The sequence below is a fragment of the Hemicordylus capensis genome, chromosome 5, assembly GCF_027244095.1.
Source record: "Hemicordylus capensis ecotype Gifberg chromosome 5, rHemCap1.1.pri, whole genome shotgun sequence".
In the NCBI taxonomy this organism is placed as follows: domain Eukaryota; kingdom Metazoa; phylum Chordata; class Lepidosauria; order Squamata; family Cordylidae; genus Hemicordylus; species Hemicordylus capensis.
The window spans coordinates 201786536-201803976 of NC_069661.1; the positions used below are offsets into that span (position 1 = coordinate 201786536).

Sequence of the window (17441 nt, forward strand, 5' to 3'; positions counted from 1 at the left end):
CTGAAGTTTCCGAGCAACAAAGGCAGCTCCACATACAGCACATTGCAGTAGTCCAGCTGAGAAGTTACCAGTGAGTGCATCACAATTTTGAGATCATCTTCAAGGAACAGACGCAGCTGGTGTATCAACTGAAGTTGATAATGTGGAAGAGACGAGGCTTCACTTTCAGTTTGAATACCTTGAATTGCTTTCCTGTATCAATGTATGACCATGTATGGAAGCATGTATCCACTGTGTATCTACATCCCTATTTTGTGTATAAAAGCAGGCTGTGCCTTACAGATCGGGGCCATTTGTGCCAACCTTGTTTCAAGATGCCCATAGGTGAAAGACTGAATCGCATAGTGGGAAGAAGGGAAGCTCTTTGCTCCTTCTTAAGAAGTCCTGCTACACTTTGCAACAAAAGCAACTCAAGGTATTCAAACTGAGAGTGAAGCCTCATTTCTTCCACAATAGAAAATGCACCTGCCCATAGCTTCCACTTGAGACACTAGGGTGAGGCCTGGGTCCAGAAGCACTTCCAAGCTACGTACCTGTTTCTTTAGGGGAGTACAACCCCATCCAAAACAGGAAGTTCCATCACATCCCCTGAATTATGGCCCATCATCATAAGTACCTCCATTTTCTTTGGATTCAGCTTCAATTTATTATCTCTCATCTATCCTGAAGGCAGGCATTTAGAGGAGCTATGCCATTTTCTGATGATGATGTCATGGGGAAATAGATTTGGGTATCAGCATATTGATAACACTCTGCACCAAATTCCTTGATGATCTCACCCAGTGGTTCATGTAGATCAGTGATTCTCAAACTTGGGTCCTCAGGTGTTATTGGACTTCAGCTCCCATAATCCCCAACCAAAGGCCACTGAGGCTGGGGATTATGGGAGTTGAAGTCCAATAACACCTGAGGACCCAAGTTTGAGAATCACTGATGTAGATGTTAAAAAGCACCAGTGATAGGATGGAACCCTGAGGGACACCATACAATAGCTTTCATTACACAGAGCAACTATCCCCGAGTGACATCATCTGAAATCTGCCTGAGGGATAGTAATGGAACCACCGCAGAGCAGTACCCCCTATTCCCAAACCCCTCAGACAATTCAGAAGCAAACATGACTGATGGTATCGAAAGCCACAGAGAGATCCAAAAGAACTAGCAGAGTCACACTCCCTCCATCAATTCTTTGGTTTAAATCATCTATCAGGATGACCAAGGCTCTTTCAACCCCATTGCCAGCTCTAAATCCAAAATGGGTCTTGATAATCAGTATCCTTCAAAACTACCTTATCAGCCACCACCCTCTCAATTACCTTGCCCATCCAAGGGAGGTTGGAGCCCAGCCTATAATTATCCATCACTGAGGGATCTAGGGATTTACATCTTAAGTAAAGCTCTCACAAATGCCTCCTTCAAACATGGAGGCATCCAGCCCTCCCCCAGTGAGGCATTTATGATGTCGACCAGGCTATCTCTAAGAGCCTCTCTACTAGATGATATAAGTCATATTGGGCATGGATCCAGAGGGCAGGTGGTAGGCCAAACACCACCAAGAAGCTTGTCCACATCCTCAGGAGTCACAAATTGAAACTGATCCATTCTACTCCTCTTACTCTACAGTAAGAGGAGTTACTGGACACCCCTACCATTGACTCTGCAGTAACGGTAGAGTCCAAGTCAGCCCAAATCAGAGAGATTTTATCCACAAAAATGTTAAGAGCATCACAACAGATACATTTTTTTAAAAGATGAAGCAGAAAAGAATGGGGGAGTAGCATTATATGTAAAAATATGTATATCTGCACAGAAAATCCAAGAGAATTAACATGGTACTCCAGTGAAGAGTATATGCATAAAAAGAAAAGAAAAGAAAAACATTTTCGTTGGAGCCTACTACGAACTGCCATGTAAAGGAGTGGACATTGCTTTCCTGAAAGAAATGACAAATATTTTAAGGAAGCAAACATGACTAGTAATTAAGGGAGATCAACTACTCCAATAGCTATTGGGATACAAGTTCCACTAAGCACTGAATCTCTACTAAATATCCAACATGCCTCACTGACAAGTTCCTCTTTCAGAAGGTGGAGGAAGGGAGAGGGGGCTTGGCTATTTTTGACTTAATCCCAACTAGAGGAGTTGGCCAGTGAGGCCAACTTTGGGAGAAACTGACCATGAAACACTGGAATTCTGGATGTTATGGAAAGCTAAAGGTAAGTGTGGCCTACACATGCACCTTGGATTGCAGGAGAACTGATTTTAGTAAGCTCAGAGAAGCACAAGGTAGCATTCCATAGCTAGATAAACTAACAGAGAAAGGAGCCCAAGATGTGTGGAAGTTTCTGAAGGAGTTCCTAAAAGCATTGTCACAAACAATTCCAAGGAGAAAGCAACACAGGAGACACAGAAAGAAGCTGAAGTGACTGCGCAAAAAGCTTAGTGATGAGCTGGAAATAAAATGGGACATGCATATTAAAAAGAGCAGGTCACCAAGGAGGAGGACAAGCTTATAGAGACTTGTCAGGTAAGCTAAAGCTCAGAAGAAGCTGAGGAAAGCAAGTGAAACGAAGGGCTTTTCCAGGTATGTTTGAAGGAAGAGAAAGAGAGTAGTCGGTCTGCTGCTTAGTAAAGAGATGGGAAGCTTGGAAGGGGATGCCACAAGGCTCTGACCTGGGCCTGGTACTCTGCTGTACTTTTATCAATGACTTAGATGGAGCAGTGGTGGGAATTATCAAATTTGCAGATGGCCCAAAACTAGGAGGGATAACTAGCACCTCAGGAAAAAATCCATGGCGAAACGACTATGGCAAAATAGAAAACTGGAATCGAAGTAACGACATGAAAATCAGCAGAGGCATAAGCAAAGTTCTGCACTTAGACACAAAAATAAAATACACGAGAAGAGGATGACTTGGTAGTAAGTTCATGTTAAGAGGCTCTCAGGGTTGAAGTAAATTACAAACAGAACATGAGTTATCTGTGTGGTGGAGTTGCAAAAAAGGCTAATGGAATTTTGAGCCTCATTAATAGAACCATAGTTTCCAAGTCACAAGAAACAATGAATTCCACACTAGTCTGACCTCATCTAGAGTACTGTGCTGTGTTTTAGGCACCACAGTTTGAGTAGACAAAGTGGAATGGGTTCAGAGGAGGGCAATGGTCAGAGGCGTAGAAAACAAACCCTTTGAAGAAGGGTTGAAAGAACTAGATATGTTTAGCCTAGAAAGGAGAAGATGGGGTGTGGGGGTGATAGCACTCTTCAAATATCTGAATATGTACTCTTCAACTATCAGATATGTCACACAGAAGAGGGCAAAGACTTGTTCTCTGCTACCCCAGTGAAGAGGACTAGATCTAATGAGCTTAAGTTACAGGGGGACGGATGATTTTGGTTGAAAAGGAGAATAAGCTTCTTAAATGGTAAGAGCAGTTTGACAATGGAGCTAGTTACTTAAAGGGGCAGTGGACTCTCCCACACTGGAAGTCTTCAAGCAGAGACTAGGCAGCCATTTATTGGGGATGCTCCAGCTGTAGATTTCTTAAACCAAGCAGGGGGGTGGGCCAAATTGCCTGCAAGGCCCTATCCAACTCTATGATTCTGCAGTTCTTCCTGCCAGTAAGCAGATTTCATAAGGTTTTTAATGAGTCAGGAAAAAGAAAAATTTGCTTTCTGGCTGAGTGAAACTAGAGGGTCTGCTGGAAGTAATTTGTGTATAAATAACAGGATGCGTTTAATAGGCTTGTGTTGATGCCATATTTTTGCTGTCCATATTCTCATGATACCGAAGTGCCAAAAAGTATAAATACATTTATTTGACAGAACAAAAGCTACGTTAATGCCGTTCCACTTCTCTCCACTGAACAATTGATCAGTGTGAGGACTCTAGACAAATCACTTAGTATTTTGATACACAGTAGTGTCAGAATACTGATGAATAAGGAAGCCAAAGCTGCGTATAACTGAAGTAGTGTGTGTTTAAGATTTTATCCAGCCCTTCTTCCAAGCAACCTAAGAGTGGTATACATTGCTACATTTTATTCTAACCACCACCCTGAGACTGAGATAGAGTGACTGGCCCAACATCACTCAGTGAGGCTATTCCCACAATCCCTGGAAAGCGGGCTAAGGGAGCTTAGCCCACTTTCCAGGGATCGTGGGAACCACCAGGCTCGCAGGTGAGCCCGGTGCTCCCAACGCAGCTAGCCCACCTAATTCCTCTTCCCCTTAAATGAGATTAACAGAGTGAGCGCTCCATTAACCTCATTTGGTTGCTCGTGTGTCGCCGCAGTGTGCAGCGACACACGAGTAGACCCCCAACTGGGAGGCTGCAAGCAGCCTTCCTGGCTTGGGGGTCTCTCCAGGATGCCCTGCGCACTTGCGCAGGGAATCCTGGAACTTCTGGGGGCCACATGGCCCCAATCCCCTCAGACCCCGCTCGCTCTGTGACAGAGCTGGCAGTCGTGTGAGCAGCTGATCTGGCTGTCCAGGGCTGCCTTTTGATCGTCTGCGGGGAGAGCGCGCTTCTCACTGATTGTGAGAAGAGCTTCAATGAGTTTCATGGATGATAGACATTTGAACCCGAGTCCCTGAGTCCTAGTTTGACATTCTAACCACTAGACTACACTGCTGTAGCACACCATGCTGTGCACTCTGCAAATAAGATAATACAAATATCTAATATTCCAGTATGACACACCCATGGTAGCTCATCAAGAATGGCCCAGATGTTCTAAAGTCTATGTGTTTTAGATTAGTACACATTGATTACATGTAACAAAACTTTTTTGCAAGCAGGAAAACAAATAATTGTTCTCTTAGTCATGGCATTATACAACCATACATCTGTAAGTCTGGAGTTTACGAGAATATGGAGGATCATGGGCAAAAGAATTCCCCTGCTAGATCAGACTAAATATCCATCTGGTCCACCATCCTGTTTTGGGGAGTGGACAACCAGATGCCTCCATGGAGCCCACATGCAGAGCATGAACTAATAAACCTCCCTTTCTGTTGCAGCAGTTAGTATTTAGTATCTGAGCTGCCTCTCCTGTTTAGAGTCAGTTAGGACAAGTGTCTGGTGGCTCACTTGTTGAAGACCGGGACATAGCAAGAATGTGCCTGCCCAGATGTAGCCAACGACTATCCCAACCTACTCTCAGGACATGCTTTAACTGTGTGTGAGGGGTTTTGTGGCACATGTAGTGGGGCAATTCAGATGGATGACATCCTTTAGTGATGTCAGGGTGGACTCTGCCCTCAGCATGTGAGCTGCTGGATACTTGTCCAAACCAGCTCAATATTGTTCATTCAGCCTGCAGCATCTGGAGTTTCACATGGTAGTTCAGACATGGGATATAAGTAATTGAGGACTGCCACCGTATCTTATTTTCATTTTCTGCTATTTCTTCTTTTAGTGCTTTCTTCTTTTAGTGCTTAGCCTTTGCTTCTCTCTTATGCTTTATTATATCTGACTGCTTGTTCTAGGGGTCTACTGCCTAACAAAAAACTGATTTTCTGTTGTTGCTTCTACAGTGGATGGGTTATGTGAGATCTCTATTTGACCATTTCTACTTTTAAGAAGGTCAATAAAAGTACTATTTCACATAAAAGAAGTACTTTTTCACACAACTTTTTCAACCTATAGAATTCTCTGACACAAGATGTTGTGACAGCTAACAGCCTAGATGGCTTTAAGAGGGGTTTTGATAAATTCATGGAGGAGAGGCCTATCAATGAGGCTGTTCTCATGACCGTAGGAAAGCGGGCTAAGGGAGCCCAGCCCACTTTCCTGCAGCCGTGGGAACTGCCAGGAGCCATGTGGCTCTCAGTGATTAGCCGGCTTAATTCCCCCCACAAACAAGGTTAGCGGAGCGAGTGACACATGAGGGTCATATCCTTGATCTTGGGCCAGTCACTCTTGGTTCTCACCTATCTCACAGGGTTGTTGTGAAGATAAAATGGGGAAAGAACAATTTTGTATGCCATCCTGAGCTCCTTAAAAGGATGGTATAAAAATATAATTTAAAAAAATGCTAGTGACCTTGGGGAATATTGCTCTCCCATAGATGGTTTGATTTGGCTTTTTATTCCCTGACATTTGGATTTTTAAAAAAAGGATCAATGGCTTACATACCGTGCAAGAGGACATGGATGGCTTGAGCACCGCCCACATCCCTGTGTGCATGTAAACAGCTATGATGAGGCTGTGCCACAGGGCATCAGTGCCTGGCTGAAAGGGATGTTGTGCATGGATCAGTGTGATGCACTGCCCATTATTTCCTATGGGTAGCACATTATACAACTAGGTACATGGAGCCCTTGTTGAAGAGAACTGCTGCCCAGTGGCATAGCCTCAACATAGCTGTTTACACACATCCACTCTTATAAACCACTAAAACTACTACTTATGTGCATACAGGAGCATAACAGGAATTCCGATTAAGGGGAAGAGGGTTGGGGGAAAGGGCAGTGCTAAAATTATAGGTTTGATTATATCTGGAGCAGCAGGTCTAGGGCGTGTGAATTTCATTACATGCTACCATGCTGCTGCTTCTGCTCCATAATTCAGGCCCAGAAGGAGCATAAACAATAACCTCTGTGCTGATTGGCTGGCTTCCCGTGACATCACAAAGCCAGGTCCCCCACTGTCTTTGGAGCAATTTCCCAACTTTTAAAATGATATTTTAAAACCTACTGCGCTCTAAAAAAATAAAAAAAAGTAGACAGCCCATCCAGTGTATGGCAGGATGGACAAGACAACTGTCTAAAGCAATATTCAGTTTGCTAATTAGTATGTCTGTCATTGGGAAGAAGCTGGATTTACCCAGTTAGGGAAATATACTCTGAGACTCCTGCATTTTGGTTCATCTGCATTCCCCCTGAAAAAAAAGGCAAGTGGCTAAGAGAGCCCCAAAAGAGAAACAGGAGCACATTACCATTTATCAACAACACATTGTTTATTTTTCCTTCTAGAAAGCATACATTTTATATCATATGTAACATGCAAAATTCACACCAATCATTTAAGTTTGGGCCACTCAAAATCACCAAGAAAATTGGTGTAGTTGCACTTAATGAAGGGCTTGCCAAATCCCAGGTGCTAGGGAGCCATAGCTCCTAAAAATTTAGCTGCAGCATCTGGACTATGATAGTCAGAGGTAGAGAGCTTTAAAAAACATCCGAGTTGTCCCAGGCAGGCAGCCCTGTTATATTACTTGAAAAGGAGATAAAGAGAAGCTTTAACCCTAACCCTTTACATCCACAATGGACATCATTAAGTCCAATGATTCTGTAATGTGTCTAGCTCATAGCAAAATTCAAGTGGGCCCTGGGACAAAATTTAAGGATAGACCCCTGCCCCTCCCTGCCTATTTCAGAGAGGTATTGGGGTGAGGGAGGAAGAGAGTGAAGATCACAGCATTGCCCAGCCGAAAGCTTCCTAGGGCCCAGGGACATTTGTACCCCCACAATTCAACTATAGCTATGCCCCATAGGTGTCCCTTGTCCAGCCGTTAAATCCAAAGGAAATTTGTCAATGCCAGTCTTAACATTCCTTAACTAGTGTATCAGTAATGCATTTACCAAGACTAAGAGAATAGGCAAATTGCAAATATTTATTCTTTAGAACACCACCACAAAACAAGAATATAACATTGGTTTAAAGAGTGAATAGGAATCATGCGGGGGCGGGGGGACAAAGCAAAGCATACGTGCCAGAAAGATACAATATTCTTTGATTACCCTGCACAGTCTTTAGCAAGATGATAATAATAATAATTATCACAACCAGTAGTTGTTCACTTCTCTATCTTTGGAAATATTTTACATACATTTCCTTTGAGGAAGTAATAATTATACATATGCTCCCTCCTTCTCCTGCCAAAGTCACTGGATAATATGATCAAATACACACACACACACACAACCAAATCATGTCTCACTCTCCAATGAGATTGCCTATTTTAATAGGAAACATTTAAGTTTGATTCTCATAGAAATCGATGGACAGAGTATCCTGCTTCAGCTGGACCGTGCTCTTTGAAATAAAAGAGGTTTTGGAAGAACCCTGATTAGTATAAGCTTTATAAAACCAATTCTTAACTTCACATGTCACAATACCAGAAAGCCCTCTTGACTATTTTACCAAGTCTAATAAAATCATTGTACATACCAGAGTGTCCATCTTCCGGACATATTTAAGGGTGATCAAATAATCATTAGGAAGATTCCCAACCTACACAGACAATAAAGGACATTAAGAGGTTACTCAATGATGGTGTTTTATATAAAGTTTAAATTTAAACATGTGCTTCAGGACAGTGGCTGACATCCAGACTGAGTTACTCATGAGCAGTCCCACTGAAATGAATGGGAGACGCAAATCATGATTTCAGTGGGACTACTTATGAGTAACTTAGTTTGGGGGCCAGCCAGTATTGTCAAATTCTCTGCTAAAGTGAGGCCTAACATAATAACAGTCATTAGCATGCCAGGTGGAGCTTAATATACCAACTCAACATTTCATGACCACTTTACATAGCAACCAGTATTCCCTCTAAGATGTGTGCATGCGCACTCACATGTTTTTTGATATCCACTCAGTTAATCTTAGATCCCACTCAGTAAAGCTCCACTCTGAATGCACATCCATGCACCCTGCCTTGATGATGCTGCCCACCACAAAACTCATTCCACACACAGATGAAAAAAAATGAGACAACACCAATAGCAATGTGCAGGAAACTTTAAGGTTAATTACTGTAGGTTGACATTTATTTATATGAATTATAGCCCATCCTATCCTAGAGGATCAGGAAGGGTACCATACAAACAAATCTAAGTAATCTAGCAGAATTACTGCCACATTAAATGTCCACTGAAGCAGAAAAGGTCTTCTGAAATGAGCTCAGTCATAGGAAGTTTCCCAAGAATGGCAACACAAATTTAGAAAGGCAATCAAGAATGCTTGTACTCTTGATATATGAACCCCACATATGGATATTTTGGAACATAGAGAAAGAAAAGTCTTTAAAGTATATGGGGAAAAGCCATTTGGAGTATACAGGCATCAAATAAATGATCCAGGAGATACACTAACAGGAGGATCTTCCAAATCTTTCCCACCATTAAAAAAAGAGAATCACTGCAAAGTAGTGACACAATCACATCATAACTACCTCTTGATCCTCAGTACTGAATGCAACTTAAACATTTAAGTGGACCAACAGGACACCATTTTACATCAACAGTTTCCAGACACAGATAACCAAGCTATCATGTTCTACACTGAGGTGATGGTCTGGAGCCAAGACCATCTCAGAAGGAGACCTGAGGCATAGTCCATGGGAGCCATGTGTCAGAAGCCAGGAGTCTATATAGAGCAGCACACAGGATCAGACAAGAGCATGATCAAGGGAACCCAAGGATCAAAACCCAAGGGTCTATATAGAGAAGCACACAGGATCAGACAAGAGCATGATCAAGGGAACCCAAGGATCAAAACCCAAGGGTCTATATAGAGCAGCAGACAAGAGCATGGTCAAAGACAGATGAGGATCAGGAACCAGGAGTCAAGACTAAGAAGGAACAACAGACAAGCACTTTGCCAACAATATTGCTTCAGCAACTGCTTGCTGCAGACTGAGCTCTCATATAGTCTGGATACTGGTTACAATTTGTAGCTCTGCCCCCACTTCCAGAGACTATGGCTGTTTAAAAGGGCTGATCTCTATTCCTCAACTGCAGGCTCCAATGGAGAGAAGGTGATTTTTCAGCACCTGGAGGAGTTTGGAGGTCATCTTCTGAGTCAGAGGATATGGGCAAGAGAGTATCCTTAGGTGAGGCACAGGTGAGGGCTCTTCAGGAACAAGTGTTTCTTCAATTTCCGCATCTTCAGAGCTTTCTTCACTCTGTCCCAATGTGGCTGGTTTCCAGCAGGGAGCGCTGGGGCTAGATTGTGCAGGTGTCTCCAGGGGACTCTGAGTCCAGGGTGATGCTTTATCCTCTGAACTCTCACCATCTACCTCTGCATGGTGTTGTGGTGGGTTTGGGGCCATTACACAAGGGCTGAGTTCAGACGAAACAGGAAACCAGAGGTCACTTCACCTCTGGTTTATGAAGTTGCACATCCCAACTCTGCAAACCAGAAGTAAGGGCAAAAAGGGATATAGGGTTCCCCTTGCCAAACTCCACTCTTGGTCAAAGTGGAGTTTCATTACCCCTAACTCTGGTTTTGCAGTGCCAGCACTACAGTCAAACACTGGCACCACAGTTTGGGCCTGACAGGACCGGAGGAGGGAAGAAGCTCCTCCCTCACTCCAGAAGGACTGGCTGTGCAGGCTGTCCTTCTGTCTCCTAACTGCAGAGAGGCCCCTCTCTCCAATGTCCAAATGCGGATGAGAAACCAGGGGGAGGGGGCACAGAACCATGGGTCCATTGGACCTGCAGTTCTGTGCTACATATGAACCCGGCCAAGCCCACAAGCACAACCTCAACACTCTGCAAAGGCCAGACACTTGAACTTGATATGTAGACAGTTCGTACTTTGCCAGGCTAATCATTTTCTACAAATAGAGAAGTCATGTGATTGTGATTTGCAATGCTTAGTGTCGATTCAGTTTTACAGTTTAACAGATTGCCTCTTTTTCTTACAGTAGTCTGGTGTAGACATTATGCTGCAAACCATGATTTGTGAATCAAGAGCCAACCCTAAAGGCATGTGCTCCTCTGGTGTGAATTACCCGCTAGTTTCAGGGCTGGGACTAGCAAGAGCTTTAGCAGGGTGGATAAAAATCAATTTTTAAAAAATCAGATATTTTGGATTTAAATCGGATTTTCTAATTTAAATCAGATTTTTAAAATAAAATGCTTTTTGAGGAAAAAATCTATCTAAAGATAATTTTCTATTTAAGATACACTATAGTCCAAAGGTATTCATCATAAAATAAAAATTAGTTTTTAATTATGTAGCATGAGGCTGTATATATGCAATGATTAAATTTTTTGGTACATGAATTCCATTAATCCATTCACAATGTCATGCTCTTCCAGAGGTTTCTGTAAGATTATTTTTGGCAACCTTTCTATCTAGAAGAGGACCAAAAATGAAACCTTCATCTGGTTGTAAATATTAAGATTATACCAGCAAGAATAAGTCTTTATGTAAAAAGTATGATTTAAATCTATTCTTACTGACTAGTGATTTAAATCGTGATTTAAATCAATTTGAATTAAATCAAATCCACCCTGTTCAGTGCTACCTATGTACACATGTTAACACTAACCAGGGTCCAATGTAGGTTTGCAAACCCATTAAGATAAAATCTGGTTAGGGGCTGTGCAAATGTGTCGCAAAACCATTCACCAGTAGAATTAGGGGCACTTCTTTTTACACAGGGACTTGTGCATTCTGACTTAAGGCCAGTCCACTGGGACATCCCACAAAGGCAAAGAACTGCCAGCAGCTCCTCCTCTCAGAGCACCTGCTTGGAAAGATTGCTGAGGAGAAAATATTCCTGAAGAAAGTCTCTGATATCTCCCCTGAACTAGCATGGGCCTTTCTAATCTTTCCTACACCAATTCCTCTTACATCAAGCATGGTAGAATTACACCTAGAATTACAGAGCATTTTATCATCTAGGGTGGTTTTGAGCTTACAATATATTCCAACCTGAAACATTAAAGACAACAACAACACACACACTTTTATTCATATATACACTACACTGAAAGACATCAAGAAACCCAGGCAACTGCAGACAATAAAATTAAGGTACTTCAGACTTTATCTAGTTATGCTCTGATGGGTACTATGCTGAGCTGCCTCCGAATTTTAACAAGTTGTTAGGGCAGGATTTAGTTATTTTTTGTTATGATTTTCTTATATATTTAGCAGGGGGAGAGCAACGGTCCCTATGCAACCCTAGCAGAGCATCCCTCCAGTGGTTATTGCTGGTGTCTACCTTATGTATCATTTTAGATTGTGAGTGCCTTTGGGACAGCGAACCCGCTTTATTTATTATTTCTATTTCTATGTAAACTGCTTTGAAAACCTTTAAAAAAGTAATATATACATATTCATAGTAGTAATTATTCAAATAAATGGAAACTTGCATTTCTATAGCATCAAAATTCAAAGTAGCTTATATAGGTGTAACACCTGCAAAAAAAACCCCAAAACAAAAACAACCTGACCTAGATAATAAAGAACAGTTACTTATCCAAATACAAACCAAAGCAAACCTTGCTTAGCAAATGGGACAGTTTGTGCTTGCTACTGCAAGACTAGCTCTCCACATATTGTGAGACCCTCGGCAAAATATTTTTGGGAGGCAGGCACAGCCAGCTGAGAGGGAGGAGGGCTCAACAAAAATTGTTGCACATGCAAAACATTCTTCTGTACGTGCAACATTAGCCTGGATGTTGGCCACTGTTCCTAAATTTTTCCTTGGCACACTACACTGTGCATTTGGAGACAAAGCTGCAAGATAAAGCTATCCTTAAAAATCACAACAAAAAATGAGATGTGCAGTGAAATGCTCTGCATGTATATGCAGAATTCACACTATGTTCAGTGGGGCTCACTGTAACGTAAGATTATGAGGCGAGTCTCACGATCAGTGAGACTCGCCTTTAGGGGGTTTGCAGGGAGAGCGGACTTAGCTCGCTCTGCCTGCAGATGAACACCCGCAGAGCCCTGGGTGGCCGGATCGGCTGCCCACATGACTGCCAGCTCTGTCACGGAGCCGGCAGGGGCTGTGGGGGCCCTGTATCCCCTGGAAGTTTCAGGATGCCCCACAAGAGCGCGTAGGGCATCCTGGAGAGACCCCCAGGACCGGGAGGCTGGTTTCAGCCTCCTGCCAGCGGTCTCCTCGTGTGTTGCTGTGGCACAGAGCCACGCTGCGGCAATACACAATCAAATAGACGGGGTTAGCAGAGCACTCGCTTTGCTAATCTCATCGAAGGGAGGGGGAATTTGGAGGGTTTGCTGCCGGGAGCTGCACAGCTCCCGTGGCAGCACACAATCAGGCAAAAGTGGGCTAGGCTCCTTTAGCCTGCTTTTGCCCGATCATGAGAATCTCCTCTGTGACTGGGTCTTACCTGTTTGCAGCCTTAATTGATAATATTGGTTTCCTTCTCTAAACATTTCTATAGACTTAGTTCACACAATTGTTCAAATCTAGGTTTAATGTGGGCTACTGACATTAGCATAATTATGTGAACCCATGCTAAGGTGTATTACAGCCCAAGATGAAATCTGAGTTTCCCGCCTTGGCATGGGTTCACACAATCACACTAATGTTGGTAACCCACATTAAGCCTAGATTCAAATGGCTGTGTGGACCAGGTCATAATCTCATCAGTCCATACTAGGAGATAATTCTATTTGTTGTGCTCAGGGATACCATATTAGCCATGCTTCAAGCCAAAGTGAAGGTGAAGCTTCAGGTGCCATTTTCCAGGCTCATTAGTCTGAGATTTGATACTTAGCAATGTCAGCAACTGTATATTCCTTTAAGAAAGGTCACTGCAAGATTAAATTTGTTCCAGATCAACAAATACTACAAGCATTGACATGCATTATGTATACAATCTACTTTACTGGCCTCAAAGCCTGTCAAGCACTTTTCACGCACAGTTAAAAAAAACATAAGTAGCAGAGACTACATATTCAAGGAGCGAGAGCGTTTTAATAACTTCATAGAAAACAGCATTTGACAGCTTATACCTGAGACCAGATGTGGGGGTTTTTGTGTGTGTTGGGGGGGGGGGGAATCAGAAAATCTTCCTAATTTAGAATTATTTATAGAATTTGTCTAAATGGAGCATTACTAACAGGTTGCTGAGTCATCTGGGCCCATCTCATTGCAGGGCCCAGATGACTCTGTGATCATATACAGAGAGGCTGTTCTGACAATCAGCCAAAACTGAGCTAAGAAAGCCAAGCCCAATCTCGGCTGATCCCCAGAACCGTCAGGAGCACAGCGGTAAACCCTTTAAAATGAGGTTATGTGAGCAACTGCTCCCTTAGCCCCATTTTTTAAAAAATTGTCTGCCAGCTTCGGCTGTTTGCAGCCAGGTTTGGGAGACTGAAGCGCTGCTGGCCAGCATCAGGGGAATCCCCACAATGTTTCAGCCTCCTGGCCCCCAAACCTCCCTGCTGCTGGCAGTAGCTGGCAATCGTCTGGGCGGGCAACCCACCCGCCCAGCAAAGTGAGAGAGATCGTTTGTGGGGGGAATAAGCTTTTTGAGGCTTCCTCCCCTCCCCCTTCAAGCTCTATCTCATGGATCACGAGAAAGGGCTCACAGTTGCTCAATGACAAGCAGTAAAACGCACATGCTCACAATTAGATATATTAAACAGCTGGCCTATCTTGATCAACAGTTACTGTGGCACTATAACAGCTAATTGGAGACCATATTGGGAATTAAGGCATCAGAAGCAAAATTCTAGAACAAATTTAGAATGCGCAACTTAAAAATACTGAGGGACACTTTTGCATTTTAAATAATTCAGTAGCCCGCATTATTCCACTATGCACAGAAGATAAGGTTGGTTATTTTAACTTGATTTCTCTTAACCCTTTCTCCGGTAGCTCATTTTTTCTTTCTCCACCTCAGGGCATAGAATCTCTTCACCTCGATTCTGAATGACCACAGGTCTACACTCCCACCTCTCCGTTACTCCTTAAAAAAATAAAATGTTTCCCCACCACACAGCTTGCTCTGCACTTCATTCACAGCACACACCCTCCTTCTGCACTGTACAGGTCTCTCTGGACTTTTCTCTCTGTTATCCTCATTATTTTTATCATATCCCACTCACAAGTCTTTCTGAAGCACACTTTCATAGTCTCTCTCTCATTTTCTTTGCTCTTTCCACCACCTTTTCCCTCCTCCTCACTGCATTTACAATAAACAAGCAATTAACACATAGGGAGGTCATTCACACAATCAAAAACTGTGTTCTACCCAGGTTTGGGAGCTGTGTGTGCTCCCAATTTTTGATTGTGTGGAAGCAAGGTTAGAGGAAAACCTGGGCAGAAGTGAAACCTGGGTAGAAAACCTGGGTAGAAGTAACCTTGTGGAAGCAAGGTTAGAGGAAAACCTGGGTAGCTTTTTCTCCTACCTTGCTTCCACACAATCAAAAATTGAGAGTACACACAGATCCCAAACCCGGAAAGAACACAGTTTTCAATTGTGTGAATGACCTCAATGAGTCTCAGCCCTACACAGCATGGTTAGCTGCCCATAATAGGCTAAAAAACTGGTGACCAACACCACTGTGGGCCAGTTCGAGGAAGTCGCAGCCCAGCACATGTGATCAGGACACGGCTGATCCAAGAGTGCACCCACCCTGATATCACTGGAAGACGTCCTGATACACTGTCCGGGCATCCCTTAAACAGGCATTCGGAGTGCATCGATAGGGTTGATTCAGATTAACAGCCCCCTCAAGCGATTAAGTTCAGGGCAGGTGCACTCTTGCTGTGACCCCATGTGCTGATCATGTGTGCTGGGCTGTGTCTTGTTTAAACAGCCCTATGTGCTTTTGAATCCAGGGTACACTGTACCCATTTATACCCAGGTACCTGTGTATCCATTGGTACAGAGGTACCAGTCCACTGGTACACAGGTACAGGGAGAATGGCAGGCACTGGATAGCTGTTCTCCTCTGTCACCAACATGCTCTGCAGCTGTATCTCCTAATCTTCCTGAAGTCAGTGCTGGTTTTTGCAGACAAGCACCGATCCTGGGGAGAACCCCCTGCTCTATGGATATGGCTCTTGAGTAAATGAGCACAGAGTATGCGGCTAGCCAACCCACTTCCTGTTCCCATTTGCAGAATGCCTGAATGGCATTCTTTAATCCCAGCCTCATTTTGGATAGGTCTGTGCAGGCCTCAGATATTCTCACAAAGATACAAATATGTATATGCCCGTATGTAATTGATTTATCCCCCCAACACACACACCCCACCACAAACAATCCAGTACACTCGACAACACAAAGGTGGGGGGTGCCACAAATAAAGAGCACTTGGAATTTCACTGCAGTGGGGAGCACAAGTAATCAGGGATAAAGCCTGGGGCATAGCTTGAGGAGGAGAAGGGGCTTGTGTTCGCCCCTCTCCCTGGCGGCAGGGGTGTAACTACAATTAGGCAGGGGGAGGCCGTTGTCTTGGCCCCCCCCCTCCGCCTTGGGGGCCCCCTCAGAGGCTCTCCCCCACCCGATCTTCCTTTTGAAGTTATGTAAAAAAAAAAATTCTCCTCCTTGTTCTGGCGCCGCCCGCTATTGCCTTCTTGTTTGTCTCCCCGAGTCCACCCTTGGGGGGGGGCCTCAGAGGCTCTCCCCCACCCAGCGCCTACCCGATCTTCCTTTTGAAGTCATTAAAAAAAAATTTCTTGGTGGGGGGGGGCCATTTAAGAATCTTGTCTCAGGGCCCACTCCAACCTAGTTACGCCCCTGCCTGGCAGCCCCTCAGAGTCAGGGAGATAATGAAAAAAATAGGGAGGGGTGGAACTGGGGGGGCCCTTAGGAGCTGGGGCCCTGGGTTCTTTGAACACATCTGCTCAGTTATAACTACACCCCTGGATAAAGCTACAATAAAGCTTGACAAGGTCATCTCAGGGGGCTCTGCTCCAGGTGCCAACAATGAGGGAGGCTCGGTTGTCGTGCACACGGGACAGGACATTCTCTGTTGCTGCCCCCAGACTCTGGAATGCTCTTCTGGTGGCTATTCGCTCCTCAGTCTCCATCACAGCTTTTAGAATGCACGTTAAATCCTGGCTTCTTACCCAGGCTTTTATATGATTGTCTCTGCTGTATTTAAATTTTTTAATCAGATTTGTTTTATGTTTTTAGCTTAATATTTTAATTGTCTTTTTTTTTACAATCTTGGGATTGTTTTAATGAAAGGCGCTATATAAATGTAACAATAAATTTAAAAAAATCAGCATGCAGGCTTCTTGTTACAGAGGACTGCATTTATTATTATTAGGCTGTTTTTTAACCCCCAGTATCTGTGTCTTTTTCTGGTGCAGCCCAGGCTCATTCTGACAGCTGGTTTCTGCTAGCAGGATTTGTAAAAAGCTGCAAGAAGATGAAGTGAGATTACCATTACTAAGTTATAAGACTAATAAGATGTTGAGTTGCAGCCTTGCTGTAGGCAAGGATCAATGTTTAATATCCTATTCTTAGTTTATTTGGGGAATAAACGTTGGATGTTTTGTTCTTGGAATTCATATTAAAGGGCCACAGTAATGCTACGAATTATGTACATTAAATTGGAAACACATGTATTATATAGCGAGCTGAGATTTTTTACTTGCTTAGCTTTCATAATCAACAATTGATCCAGTGCGAGTGGTTTATGCAGCTGTGCAGTGTTTCCTGACATTATATCAAGCATCCTAGCATAACTGTTCACGGTTTCTGT

The 17441-nt window shown here is 43.5% G+C and overlaps 1 protein-coding gene across 3 annotated transcripts in view; it reads right to left on the minus strand.

The window, feature by feature from the left end:
- The window catches only part of KITLG (KIT ligand), a 120557-nt gene that overhangs the window by 39484 nt on the left and 63632 nt on the right, over positions 1 to 17441 (minus strand). For 2 of the 3 annotated variants that reach the window (XM_053257908.1, XM_053257907.1), the window contains exon 3: positions 8175 to 8237. The exons of the other annotated variant lie outside the window; for it this stretch is intronic. In XM_053257908.1, the coding sequence (XP_053113883.1) occupies positions 8175 to 8237 (63 nt within the window). The remainder of the gene's footprint in view (positions 1 to 8174; positions 8238 to 17441) is intronic. 3 annotated transcript variants of the gene reach the window in all.